Raw genomic sequence first — 14,477 nt, 5'->3', positions numbered from 1 at the left:
CCCAGCACTGAAACATGTGGAAGAAATTGGTCTTTTACATTTCACAGCTTGTCGCTTCCTCCGCTGGCTGACCTGTGACCCCCCACAGAGATCCTAACGCCCACAAGGGAAGTGTCCCCAAAGAACTGACTGCCTTTCCAGAGAGAAAGAAAGAGAGCGAGGGAGGGAGAGGAGCACTCACTATGGGAGATTTATGTTCTGCCACACAAGGCAAAAGGTACCAGGTCTCTTCACCGCACATGGCTTCAAACTCTGGCTTGCACGCAGGCAGAGATGTCAACACACAAGCACTTGCGCGCACGCATACACATTCTCACAGGTGAGGAGGTTGCTTGGGAAGTGAACCCAATCCGCAAGTGAAATAACGGATCAAAAGGTGTCCTGCACAACACCTCATCTGCGCTGTTCCCTAAGCCGACCTGACGTTTGTGCCTCATTTGCATACAGATCCGTTCATGTTGCATTACCTCTGGAGCGAATTATGGTGTTCAGATGGGGTGATACGTCAAGGTTGAATGGAGCGATTGGATGGACAACTTTAACCTAGCCAAAAATGGAAATCCAATTCAGCAAGGAAAAGAGGAACGAATTACCCCCCTACCCCACCTCCTTCTCAGTTTTTAGTCAAGTCTGAGGGTTTTCAGACATTTCCTTCCTATTTCATGCCTCCCTGTTTCTGATGTCTTCTGCGTGGAGCTCACTTTCTCTCTGCATGTAACGCCTAGATTTTCCTCATTACCCATTTGTCTCTGAGTCAGGACAAGTATATGGAGATCTCTTGTCATTGCGATAATCTGCACAGTGCAGAGCTTGACAGTGAGACTTGAAGATTGCATTCCTCGGGCCTTAAGTTAATTAATCCCCACAGAAGAAACACAGCGTTGGTGAGGTGTCTATACGGAACGAAACCTGACATCCCAAACCAAGATTATAACTCTGACGAGTTTCAATCAAAACAATTTTATGTGGGCATTAATGTGTTTCTGTTTCAGATTATTATTATTATTAGCTATTGGATGGTAATAATCTGATTTACGTCAGTTGACTTGTCCAAGCAGAACGGAGTGTATTTGGCTTTTTACCGCAGTGATCGGCTGGAGGCACAATGGGTTAAGTGACCTTTCGCATTAACTGAATGATCCAGTTAGTATGGGTTTACTTGAACCCAAATGACTAATTAGATTAGCATCTTGTTTCATGATAGCCTTTAGTGGATCACTATGAGCATGCAGATGAGTCTGCCGTAACTATGACACTGCTTCCTTTTTTTTCCTCTCGTTTTTTGAACTCATTTATTTATTTTATCCCACAAAGGCATCTTAACATCCATCCCCTTGAGCATAGATGGTGATTTCGAGGATTCCTCATCTCATCTCTCTTTTGGAGCGTTGCCCTTTACTTTCAGGATGTTTTTTTCCCCCCTCCAGGCCACTCCCAGTCATCAGCATTTCAAACCGCGATGTTACATCATAAACTCTCAATCAGCCGCATGCCACTTCCTGATGATTAATTCGACAATGTTAATGTCCAACTTCCAAATGTATGCAGAAACACACATTTAAAGCTTTACTTTAGTATAAGCAGACTGCATGGGACAAACACAATGGAAGGTCCCAGAAAAGTGAAGGCTGTGTTTGATTCAGCAGGTACGATGTAGACAGATTTAACCTGCAAGACCTACAGAATTTACTGGTAACTCCTGATATAATGGCACATAACTATTTACACATTGGTATGCACTGCAGTGTTTGATAGTCATTAAAATGCAATGGATTACAAGAAAGAAAGAAAAAAAACTTGAGTGAAGCAACAATAAATCTGCACCGTATCATAGCAACCTCAACATGAGAGCCTGACAGACTCAAGGGTAATCCGTGAGTTGCTAACCTTCGATTCCTCTGTAAATTTGGACCAGTCATCAGGCAATTAAGGGCCTAGGTGAACAAGAACTGCCATCTCAGTCTGGTTCCATCTCACCAGTAACACAGTGATGGGGTCTCGACGGTGTTACAGGCCTCGGGCTTTTCTTTTTACTTGGCCTGTTTTTGTGTGTAAGCAAGAAAGAAAAGAGGCGCGTTGAGTTATGCGTTTTGTGAGGTAGACTCTTACATTTCTACCCTGGAAAATGTTTGTCCATATATGCAAGTGTCTACATATTAATATTTTTGCCTTTTTGTGTGTGGGTGCATCAATACAGAGTGTGTGTGTGTGTGTGTGTGTGCAGTGGATGAGTATGTGTTCTGGTCTTATAGCTCAGAGCACAGGGGGGAAAACAAGGAGTTTGTTGTTGGCCTTGGGTGCCCAGGGAGGCTGGAGTTGTGGCAGCTCTAGCACTCTGAGTTCATGGACGTAGCCTTTAGCTGTCAGAGCTGTCGATGCTGCCTCCGCACTGATTCTCGTTCCATAGCGTCTGAGCGTAAGCAAGTGGGGCCTAGTGTAATAAGTTCGTGTTTGTGTGTGTGTGGTAGTACAGTCTCTGAAAAGATCCTAATCCACGGTGGTCCAAGTCTGTGAGTTTATGTGGTTGATGCTTCAGCTAAGAGAGTATGAGGGGTGTGTGTATTTGTGTGTGAGAGCATTGTTCTGACTCAGACTGTCTGCACATGAGCACAGATGTAGTGCTCATGTGCAACATTAAAAAGACTTCTGTCCAATGTAAACTAAAGTCACCAGTGTCACTGTGTGCTATTTAATCCGACTATGCTTTTTAAAACAAGGTAGGGTAACATCCTATAGTTTACGAAAAGATTCTTTGATTTTTTTGACACTACTTTTTTATACTCTTTATACTAAGACATACCAATCTGACACAACTTTAAAATCACTTGTCTAATATTGTGCAAGTTCTTTTCATGCCACCAAACCAGTTCTAACCAGTAAAAACTGGCACAGAGGATGTCTGGAGGTGTCCCATGGTGTTTAGATCCTTTAGTTCCTGTGGTTTGCAGGGGTGGAGTCTCTGTGCATACTGTGAATGCTCGATTGGATTGGTAACAAGGGAGTTTGAAAGACCAGGTATATTTCTCAGGCTCTTATTCTCCTTGTTTGAGTCATTACTGAGCACTTTTTGGCTTAAAGTCTTCTGGCCTGGCCTGCAGTGACTAACAAGAAAGAGAGCAAAACATTGCATTTAACAAAGTGGTCAGTTCTAGTCACCTGCTGTTTTAATCTTGTGGCTGGCAAGTGTGTTTATCCCAAGCCCTGATGTGACCACACAACTGAGTACACGGTTATGTAACGTCTTTATAATGTAGAAATAAAAAATTTATCCTGAGAATAGACTAACTATAACACCAGGGCAAATGTTTACCAGCAAAGGGGTGGTAATTAAAAACTGCATCTGTGTGAAATCTGATTTCAGACTCTGTGAAAAATAGAGGTGAGCAGAATCTTCCTGCCATTTAAATGCAGTAAAAATTTAGCTGTCAGGAGGATTTCTGATGTGTGGCTAATATTTAAGTTATTATTACTGATATATTTAATCCCACAGCAGGAGAAAAATTATATCATTGCTGAGGCTTCCATATGTATTATATAGATGTGATTGGTTCCACGGGGGGAAAAAAAAGTTTCACATAGTGAGATTTTTACATGTATCAAGCTAAGGTTTACTTAATTGCAACCTCCAGGCAAAGCAGGAACCCTTTTTTAAATTCTGTGAATGTTAATATGCTAAATAATGCAGATCTTCGACTCTTCAAGCATGAGACACACATCTGGCGGCTTACCATTTAAATTACAGCAAGAAAAAAAATGCGAGACAGAGAAAAGAAAAAAGAAATGGAGGATGAAAAACACTTCAGAAGAAGGGAAATGATGGGAAAATGTGTGAAAATGTATCATAACCAAAATTTAATTTATTTTTTGATTTTTCATCATTTGTAATTGCATATATATCCATATCTATATATCTTACTGTATCTCCCTATATATTTTTTCTTCCCCTTTTTTTTATTATATAAGTGTATTAATATTACTCAGCCCTGAAATTATAATGATAAAGTGTGGTATGCAAGAGAAAACAACCTTAAATATTCTTTTCCTCTTTACACTTACTGCACATTATTTCTCTTTTGGGCGTGCAGGCAAGAATTTCTCATCAGGAGCCATTTCTGGAAGCACCGGAGAGAAGAGTGATCCATGCAGGGAGAAAGCAGAGGGTGGGAATCACTACAAGGTAACACTGTGATTTAAGGGGAAGTGTTCCCACCCTTAAAATGAGCACCCTTTCTGCTTTCCCCTTCCATTCCCTCCCTTTCCTTCCCGCCCCTCTCTGCGGCCTTGCGCGCACCTCCCCGGCTTATTATCCGAGATTTGTCAAAATACATTTCACACTAACAGGTATTTTTCAGCCTTCAAAGCCAGTTTTGATCTGCTTGACAAGCCAAAGCAGCTCAAATTGTGTGAAATCAGCAACGCTAGCCAGGCCTCGCCTTTTTTTTTTCTTCCTCCAAACCGTTCTAAACACGCCTCTTCCTGGGCTACAGACGACTTACGCTAAATTAATCAAAGCCTGCGTGTTACCTGCCATACTTTGAAGTGGTAATTGCAAAATTACTCCATGTGCTGATCTGGCATTGCTGCCTCCCGGTCCGCCCCTTCCATTGTGCCTCTGCTGCGGCCTTTTGTTGTTGTGATGTTATTGTTGAGGTAGTTAGACGCCTATGAACAACATCAAGCCTCCTTCTCTCAAACACATATACCCACCACACTTTCTTCCCCGTCTTTATTCCTACTAACCTCCTCCAGCTGATGTACAAGAGGCTCTTTGGACCACCATTAATCAGGGATGACCTGTTAAATAAATGAGTTTGTTGATATGAGGTTTTATATCTCTGCAGCCTCTGCTGACCGTGTTTTTCCTTCCCCTCTTGGCCTATCTTTAAAACCTTGCTAACTCTGTCAAATGTCTTGGTTGGAACCCAGTTGTCTAATGATTAAGTGGAGTGATCTCCAACCTGCCCCAGCCTGGAAGCGCTAGGGATCAGATTTCAGCCCTTCAACCTGCAGTGCAGGCCTAATTAAAATGAATTTTCTCCAGGCGACCACTTTGCCCACAGGGCAGGAATTCAGCTATATACGGAATCCACTCTTAAGGTATTGCATTAAATTTATTGTGTGGAGACACTGGAGAACATTGTGGTATATCTCCTGCATTTCCCCCCCCCCGTCTCTCTGCCTTTTTCTCTCACTCTTTTCCACCTTTTTATTGTGATCATCACTCTGGAATCCAAGCTTGCTTTGGCAAAGATTGCCCTATGAAAACGGATGGAGCTTTTATGGGACTCTGCCCATTTACTACTTCCTGGGCCTAGTTTATCTCAGAGGGAGAGACAGAGAGGGATGGAGGAAAGGGAAGATGAAGAAAAAAATAAAAATAAAACGGAGAGAGGTAGAGTCAGAAAGGGGTGGAAAAAAGAGGCAGCTTGCTTATTCCAAACTGTGGATCTCATTAACATACATCAGTGTGTATTTCACAACTTCAAGCAGAAAGGCACTAAGCCCACCCAAGGGCAACACAGGCAGGGCTGACACGGCCAGGGAAAGCAAGCCGTTAACATGTTGGCGGCTTAACAAATAATATCTGCTCCCAAGTACCTTAGTGAAAAATTTAAAACCCCACTTCCTAACTCCATTTGACTGTGTTTATGACGATGACAGTAAACGACTTGTGTGGAAAAAAACAGTGCCAGCTGCTCAAATATCACATATTTAACGCCACCATCACTGTACGCATGTTTCCCAAATGAACTCAAGTTGAAGGATTGCATGCCGTATGCGATTTTGCCGTCATTCTTGTCTCGTGTCAATTGAGGCGCGGGTGAGATATAGGAGAGGCTCCAAAGCGCCACGCACACTGTCACTGTCACCGTGTGCATCCCCCAAGATAAATTCAGAGGCCTGTTTCCTGCTTTGATTACAAATGACATCCGCATGTGTTCTCCCCGATTTCTGCTCCTCACAGAAGAAGCCAATCAAGAAGACAAATAGCTGTGGCCCCAGCATGAGCGGCAGAAGTGCACCGCCTCGGCAGGCAGACAAACAGAAGATGCAGCCTTCAATGGAGAACCTCTCCGCGGAGGAGATGGAGGAGTGTACATTCTCCCTACAGTAAGTCTCACCACTCATTATCCCGGCTCAGCCTTGCAAAATTCAAATGTGTGGGGGAAAGAAAAGAGAAAAAAAAGCAAAAGAAAGAAAAACGTGGGTGACAAGTGGTTTCTGTGCCTCACAGACGCTGAAATGTACAGCATCAACCAGACAGACTCTGACAACAAGACGTGCCTAGAACACCTCCTTAACAGATATAGATAAAGTAGTCGAGTGTCTTTCGAGGGAAATCCAAATGAGTTTGTATGTGGTATAGCTTAAATCGCATATAACTCAATTTTAATTTCCCAACATAAACAAGGCACACTCAAAGCAATTTCCAGAGCCTGATGGCCTCATCTGTCCCGAAGGAAAGGAAAGCACTCCATAAGAATTTGGTGAGGAATCACAGAAATTCAGCTGCCCACAATACTATCATTTTTATATTTGATACTTTCAGAAGTCACAAGTCCTCTTTTGTCTGTTAATTAAATCTGTACTTGCCTACATTTGACTTAGATCTCAAGACTGCACAATCAACAGTCAGTGTTTCTTTGTGCTTTGCTTTTCAGGACAAAATAATCAGTCGTATTTCAGCTAATTTGCTTTGTGACAGTGTTGCATTTAAAGCCAAATCAAACGCTGCTCAAGCTATAACAATAATGTCCCCGTGAATTTTTTTTGTTGTTGTCTCCCAGTCCTCTGCAAAAATGCGTGGAAATTACATTTCATCTTTATTGTGGCTCACAGCATTTGATTTTAATGAGAAAACAGGAATGTATGAAATACAAACAGAGCGCCGAATTTCAAACACCTCGGCCAAATTTGCTAAAAGCATCCAGGTAGCACCCGCGTGCCCATGGAGCATCAAAACAGACTGAGAGCAAAATTGCTTATTTCAACAAGAAAAGTCACAGGTATTTGTTTTTATTTGAATGTCAACTAAATTGAGGGGAGGAGATTACCATTACTGCACTGGGGGGGAGAGTAAAGACAGCGAGAGAGTCTACTGTATGTATGTGCAAGAGAGACATAAAGCGAGCGCTCCCTGGAGATTTAAAAGTACCCATGTTTCCTCATTTCTGGGAGTTTGTAATTTATAGCTGCTGGTCACATATTAAACAAGATCAGAGACTACTCCCTGACATCTTCTGAACATACTGAGGGAATTCAAATGATTACCAGCGTATCCTGCCAACAAATGACGACATAGAGACTATCTTGAGGGAAAGTGAATACAAAAAAAAAAAAAAATGAACACAGAGCCCGGGCAGACTGCGCACAAAGGGACACAATTAAATGGTTTTCACGATTATTCATAGTGCCGCTTTTTACCTCTGAGCAGTTGCTGGGTTCGGTGAGATGAGACATTTCTGTCAGTTATAGGTACGGATTGTATTGAGTTGGAGACTCGGCTGTTCCCTGATGCCCTGTGAAGGTGCTGCTGCTATTGATTTCATCTTTACAAGCACACACATTACAGTATCTTTGAGCTAAAGGCTGATAATTTTATTTTTTTTTTTTGCCCTCACCTAATCAGACTATTAGAAAGATACAGTGGCAGTGCTGGCTTTCACAGTGACGTTAAACACGCAGCAGTCTCTCATCTGTCTCTCCCGCTGTGTTGTTTGACTTATTCTGGGTTTGTCTACATTACCTGAGGACTGACAGAGATGCCGACAAAAGGGATTATTTACAGATATTTTTTTATTTATTTTGCCTTAATGATGTCATCTCGCCCCGCGTCGTCTTTTGGCATTTTGGGAGCTCGGGTTTTTATCTCTGTGTCTGTGTTTATGCGCATCTGTAGACGAATGTGAGAGACAGAGGGTGTGTACAGTATTTTTTGACTATGCAAGCGAGTAGAGTATGCACACACACACACACACACACACACTTGCCTGTATATTCTTGTATTTTAACTGAGGAAAGGAATCATACTGAAGTGATTGAGGGATATTACTGCCATCTATTGAGCCACAAGAGACTGAGCTCATTGAGATTTTTATAAGGCGTCCTGACACAAACGTGCAAATCAGATGCTCATGCATTATTAAGCAAAGACTTTGAAACAGTAAGATTCAGTTCAGACAGTCGGAGAATCACACGAGCGGTTTAACATAGTGCATTCATTTATGTGTCGCAGTCAGGAGCACTTTATTCATCAAGTAAAATAAATGCAGTGCGATGAATTGGAATGAAGTGGGCTAATGTCTTAAAGAGATCTGCAGTATGTATGGGACCTGTATACAAGTGCTTAGACTGTGTGTGCGTTACAGGTGGGACTGTAAATTGGATAAAAAAAACTTTTTTTTTAAATGTATCAACTACATAAAAACATAATACTGATACAAGTAGAACCAAGTCGACACGACTGAAAACTACTAGAGGTTTTATGCAAAAGTTTTTTTTATTCCAAATGGTGACAACGTCATCTACTTTGACAGAAATACTGCAAAATACATATTTTGGGAGGAGATGTTTCCAATGCATATGATTGTTTATATATTATAGTACACACATGCATATTTTTTATTTAAAGTCTTTGTTTCATTGGGTGAGGATCAGGCTTTCTTGTGTAATTGTTTTCACATTTCCACGCTGGTGATCTAAAAAGGCATAGAAATAAAATAAAAAAAATAATGAAGTCGAAAATCAAAGAAAACACTATGCTATGCACTTTTTTTAAAAACTGCAGGTATTGACAATTGCAAATTAGTTCTGGGCAAATGAAAAAGTCTGAAAACATGTCAGGAATGATCTTTTTGTCAAGCGTTACTGTGCCGCTGATATCTGTTTGAACACGCATGAAAGACTCCAGCCGACTCTCCAGTTTATTTGATGTCTACAAGTGTAATTTTCAATACTCCTCTTTTTTTCTCACAGAATAGCACTGAGCAAAATCAAAGCACCTGATTCAATATGGCTGTTGTAATTCGATCGGGCCAATTTAATGCTTTTGGTCGAGGATAAACATGCTGAATTAATTTTACACTTTAAAGGCTACTTTGGCTGTATTTTACATTTTGTGTACTCAGCACGGAGATGAGATACTAATGGTAGCTGACATTCGACCTGTGGAAACCTCATCACGTGTGATATTGACAAATTATTACTAATAATAATAATTACTATTAATTGTTATCTGATAATATATACCCTCTTCCTATGTAGTGTACCACATACTTACATGATTATTATCAAATTGCTATAGTGTAGTATTATACCTCATCAATGTCACCCAACTGTTTTTTTTTTCCTACTCTCGTTTTGAGGAGAGAAACCTGTTTTAATCAAAGTCATTCTCATATAGCAATTAGATCTAATTAGTCCAATTATCAAGATTCTAATTACACTGAAATATATCCCCTAAATCTCATATCAATTATAGTATGTGTGACTCGTCCTGATCGGGAAACATGAAGAGCGACAGTGAAGACAAAGCTGTGTTGAAGGTAGCAGAGAGCGTTTTCATTCTCTGGAGGACAACTGGCTGCAGAACTGTCCCCATCTGTCCCCAAAGCTTTTATTACAAAATGCTGTTTGGTCATCTGGGGATAAATGTAGCTTAACCTTTAGTTGTTTCAAAATCTGAACTATTTTGCTGCTAATTATGATGCCATGATTAGTTACATGCTTGTTTGTCGTCTCAGATAAGTTGAATGAATAATAATAAATACAGTTTCAGCTGTTATTGCTGCAGCTATTAAACACCACCGTTAAGTCTGGACTCAAGTAAGGAAGAAGCCACTGCGGTGACAGTGAACTAGATTAAAGTTAGGTTGAACTTTTGGTAGCACAGTAGCTCATATGCTAATAAGTCTCAAACAGGTACACAAATCCACACACACACGAAATCAGGAGCAGACCTTGATTGTGTAGCACAGTATGTTGCTATAGTGGTGCAGTGTTATACTGTAGGTGCACTGGAAAACACACACACACACACACACACACACACACACACACACACACACACACACACACACACACACACACACACACACACACACAGCCTGCTCTTGCTGTGGAGTCAGAGGGAACACACTGACCTAATTTCCCCCAGTTAACTCGCCTCGTTGGGGACCAACGTTCCTCTCCACCCGTTTCCCCCAACCGAGCCTATAGGAGCGCTCCCTGATGTGTATCTCTGTGTCTCTATCATTCTGTGCCCTCCATCTGTTTGAGTATGTTTCCTCACTCAAGTATAAGATTACAAGTTAAGTGTTATTCTATTTTACGTGTTTATAACAAGGGTAACGTGCAACCCCGCAGTGCCACACGCCTGGGAAAGACCAGGAACTGTCGTGGAGAGAAAGAAAGCCGAGCCTGAAGTTGTGTACAGAAAAAAGGCAGAAAAACACCTGAAATAACACCCAGTTTCAGGCTGTCAATCCTCTGCAAACTGCAGCTACGAATCACAACTCTGTGCAAGGGTCAATAAATTCTGATGTAATACTGGTAGGATAAGTGGGTGGAGACGTGGTGGTGCTAGTCACCCCTCTCTAGCGCTTTCCAGGGCTCTTTCCTGTACTGAGGGAGCAGGGAAGTGTCTGCGCTTCTGCATGCCCAAGTACCTGCTTGCATGTGTGAAAGAGTGGCCCCTGGCTACCACGGCCCGAGTGCACATGTTAGGGTTTTTTTTTTTAGTGGCCAGACGTGCCCTGGGTCACTTTCAGATCTCACAGACACATACTCGCAAAATCAACATGCCGCTTCCTTTATGGAAATCAGAGCTGTCACATCCTTGACAGGCTAACACTGCAATATGATTGGTTAATTCACACTGATGGTGTGCATCAGTGGGCGCATACTGCAGTCCTATTGGTGGTCTGGGTCAAATGAATGCGCTTCACACTGACACGTGGGAAAGAGGGGAGGTGTCAGATACTGAAAAGTGGCAGGAGCTGTATGTAAGAATATATGAGTGATCGCATATGATTTGTGCATGAGGCCTTTGTGTGCACTTGAAAAAATAGAGCTAAGCCAGAGGTGGCACTTAACTTTCGCTCTTCCTTTTTTCTTTTATATCTGTAATCACTAGTTCCCCAGCGTTATATAAACACATAACTCCTCCAGAAATTACAAGTTTTACATGCAGCTATGTAACAGCCAATGCACTGTAGCACAAACATGCACTAATGGACTGTGTCCTGTGCAAATAAATGTGAACTCTTAGGAAAATATTACTGACAGGCAGCTCTGATACTATAACTGACAAGCTCTCTGGATGCCGATGTAATCAGAAGTTGCAGTTGCCTACTGCAGCGTTTGTATATATATATATGCATGATGTCATCTGCACACGTTTTAGCTATTATTATCAGCAACGAACAAAGGTGGAGCAGGCATGACAGGCATTTACCTTCTTCTTATATTTGCTTGGAGACAGTTACAGTTATAGTATCTATAAAAAAAAACTTTGTTAATCCATATTTGTGTTGAGGCTGGATTCCTTTGAATGAAGCATTTGAATCAATAACAAAACATTACATCAGTGAACATAATTGGCCCCCATTAGTGGTAATGTATTGTAACAAAGCCTGGGATTGGAAAAAAAGTGGTTTGAGAGTTACAGACTCCTACTCCAAAAGGCATTTCAGGCCACGTCTTCAAGTCAAACATCATGTTTGCTTTTTGTCTTTAGCACTCACTTAATTGATCTCTGCGTACCTGCACAGTTAGACTCTATAGCTCTTTATTATTTCCTTGCTTCCTCTCCCTCCCTCCTGTTAATTCCATCTTTATCTCACTTCTCTGCCTCTCATTTTCTCCATCTTTCCCTCTCCATCCTGTCTCTGTCTCTCTGGTGACAATGTCCTGCAGTTATGAAGCAAGGTCAAAAAAGTGAAATCCATTTAAATACTGATGCAACTCTCTGGGGGGCCATACATACATTCTGCAGCACCCGTCCCTGTACACCTCACACAGATTGCTGAATGGATGGATGTGGAACATTTATTTGTTCTGCATTTATTGCTTATTGTGTTGCGCATCCACTGGCATCCATATCTGTATTTTCTCAGCGCCCCCCAAAAATCTAGAGAGAGAGGGCGAGAAAACAATAACCTGTTCTTCATTGTTGAGCACCAGGGTGGTGGTAGTTGCACCATTTGTGTCTGTGTGTGTGTGTGTGTGTGTGTGGCACTCGCAAAGTCAGTATGTGTTTGTCCATCCCAGGTGCATCTGCATTTGAAATGTTTCCACCCTACTTTATGGTGCACCAAGGGACCTGCCATTTCCATTTTTTAATTCCCTCTCGTGCTAAGTCAGGCACTCCATAAAAACGCCACATGTTGCTCAGCAATGAAACAGCTACCTCATTTATGCATCTAAACTATTCCAATGTGTGCGAGGAGGCCAAAATGTTTTTGCAGGAGGAGTTTAGGCAATGCAAGAGTCAAGTTGCTAAATTATGGCTCATGATCTAAGACTAGTTTATCCACAAATATGAGATATGAGACGGTTACATGGTTTGACTTGTAGAGCCGTTTTTATACCTCTCATCTATGAATGTATCATAGATATTTTTACTTTTTAAAATTCTGTTTTCCATAACTTCTGTTTAGTTGCAAGTAATTGGCTTGATTTTTAATTCTGATGTGTACAAGTTTTATTACATGGCAATTGACTCCAAATACCTGCCACTGCGCTCCAGTTTCGTCAATGGAGCTCATTTAGGGTATGTATATACTCTTTGGCAGATTTGCAAAAAAAATAAATAAATAAATGTGCTTATAAAACCTCAACATGTTAAGGTAGTTTCACTTGGAAAAAATAAAGCAAAGAAAAGAAACAAATGAGAGGAGGGAGTACGAGAGAAAGAGTGAGCACAAAGTTGTATCCGATGCATTTTTTTTTTCATGTTTTCTGATTCTTTTTTTTCCCTTGTATAAATAAAAGTTCTCACAAGATGATATAAAATGACTCAATTATCTAAAAGCCTTACAGGCACAGAGAGATGCTCTGTCCAAGTTGTTATTGTGCACACACACATACATGTTCAAGGTGCTTTGGAAAATGATACCAGCTTAGAAACCAATAATTATCATTTAATACATCTTGTGGGAGCGTGTTTCTTTATGGTTTCCACTTTGTAAGCTTCGTGCATTATATTTGGCCCACCTGTGCAAAGCACTGCTTCAGTGCCAGAACTGCAATAAACATCTGTACTTCTGCATGAATAAAATTTAAAAATAAATACGTTTGTTCACATAATTGAAATGCATAAACGTGAATTTTATTTACACAAACTTCTGAAACTTATTTGGCAGCTTTAGTTAGTAATTCTTTATTGTGATTTTTTTTGCACTCGCATTATAGATCTCCAACAGAACTAAACAAACCACTTGCATGAGATGCAAAACAGCTTCAAAAACTTTTCAAGCTTTTCAGGATCACTTGCATTAGAGTCAAATATCAAAAATAATTATTAGTATTCAAATATAACTGATAACATCCACTTCTTTGGTTTCCAGGGACAAAATGCAAAAAAAAAAGTGTTAAATGAAAAGCAAGACATAAGAAGCTGGAGCAGTGATGGCTTTGGCAGCGATTCAATTGAAACAAGTAATAATCTGTTGGGGACTCGTTTTTGTGGAGTATCCAGCTGTGGGAGGCCAGGGAGTGCCTTGGTGTGTCTACTTTGTGTGTAACAGTGATTATGCAGGTGGCATGCCAGGCTAAATTAGTTAGTCTAAAGAAGCCAAAGCGCTCCCAACTACTTTTGCGTGCCAACAACTTGTAAAATGTAACAATGTTCTGACAAAATGATAGATATCTCATGCCCGGAGTGAGCAATGGCTGGTTAACATTACACAAGTATGAAACATTGAAACAAAAAGGCCATTTAGTTTAACATCTAAAGCAAAAGAGGATTTATTACTTTTATTATTCATTTTGTTTATCATATTGTGTTTGTTTTGTTGTATTTTAAGACAGTGATGCTGGATGCTGTTGTTGCTGGGCTGACTGACTGACTAAAGCGATATAGGTGTTTAGTAGTCTCGCAGCTTTGGATGTGATGCCTGTGGTATGTTTTGATTCAGCTTTGTGGACTCTAGTAGCTTAGGTCTTCCCCTCTACATGCCCCATCATAACTATCTACACTGACAGCATACTGATGCACATATACAATGCCAATCAAATTTGTGAAAGACCACTTAAAGCACAAGTTTTATTCTGGACGCTCTCACCACTTTTAAATACACAGTTATCCCCTCACTAATTGTTCTCCGAGTTACTTGCTCTCTCTTTTCTTGGCTGATAGACAGCATTCTTTGTTTTATTCCAGTTAAACGCTTTTTGCCACTACCTGCATCTGCAACCGTCATTAGCCAGCAATGCCTCTAAGCTCTTAATGTATCAAATGGGTACTGCAAACACAG

The 14,477-nt window shown here is 40.9% G+C and overlaps 1 protein-coding gene across 1 annotated transcript in view; it reads left to right on the top strand.

The window, feature by feature from the left end:
* ofcc1 (orofacial cleft 1 candidate 1) overlaps positions 1–14,477 on the top strand; it is a 139,725-nt gene that overhangs the window by 86,769 nt on the left and 38,479 nt on the right. The window contains exons 15-16 of the mRNA XM_084939934.1: positions 4,086–4,177; positions 5,966–6,111. Coding sequence (XP_084796060.1) covers positions 4,086–4,177; positions 5,966–6,111 — 238 coding nt within the window. The remainder of the gene's footprint in view (positions 1–4,085; positions 4,178–5,965; positions 6,112–14,477) is intronic.

The sequence above is a fragment of the Perissodus microlepis genome, chromosome 9, assembly GCF_051167445.1.
Source record: "Perissodus microlepis isolate ML-2025 ecotype Zambia chromosome 9, ASM5116744v1, whole genome shotgun sequence".
Taxonomy (NCBI): domain Eukaryota; kingdom Metazoa; phylum Chordata; class Actinopteri; order Cichliformes; family Cichlidae; genus Perissodus; species Perissodus microlepis.
This window is presented reverse-complemented; position numbering and strand designations above follow the sequence as displayed.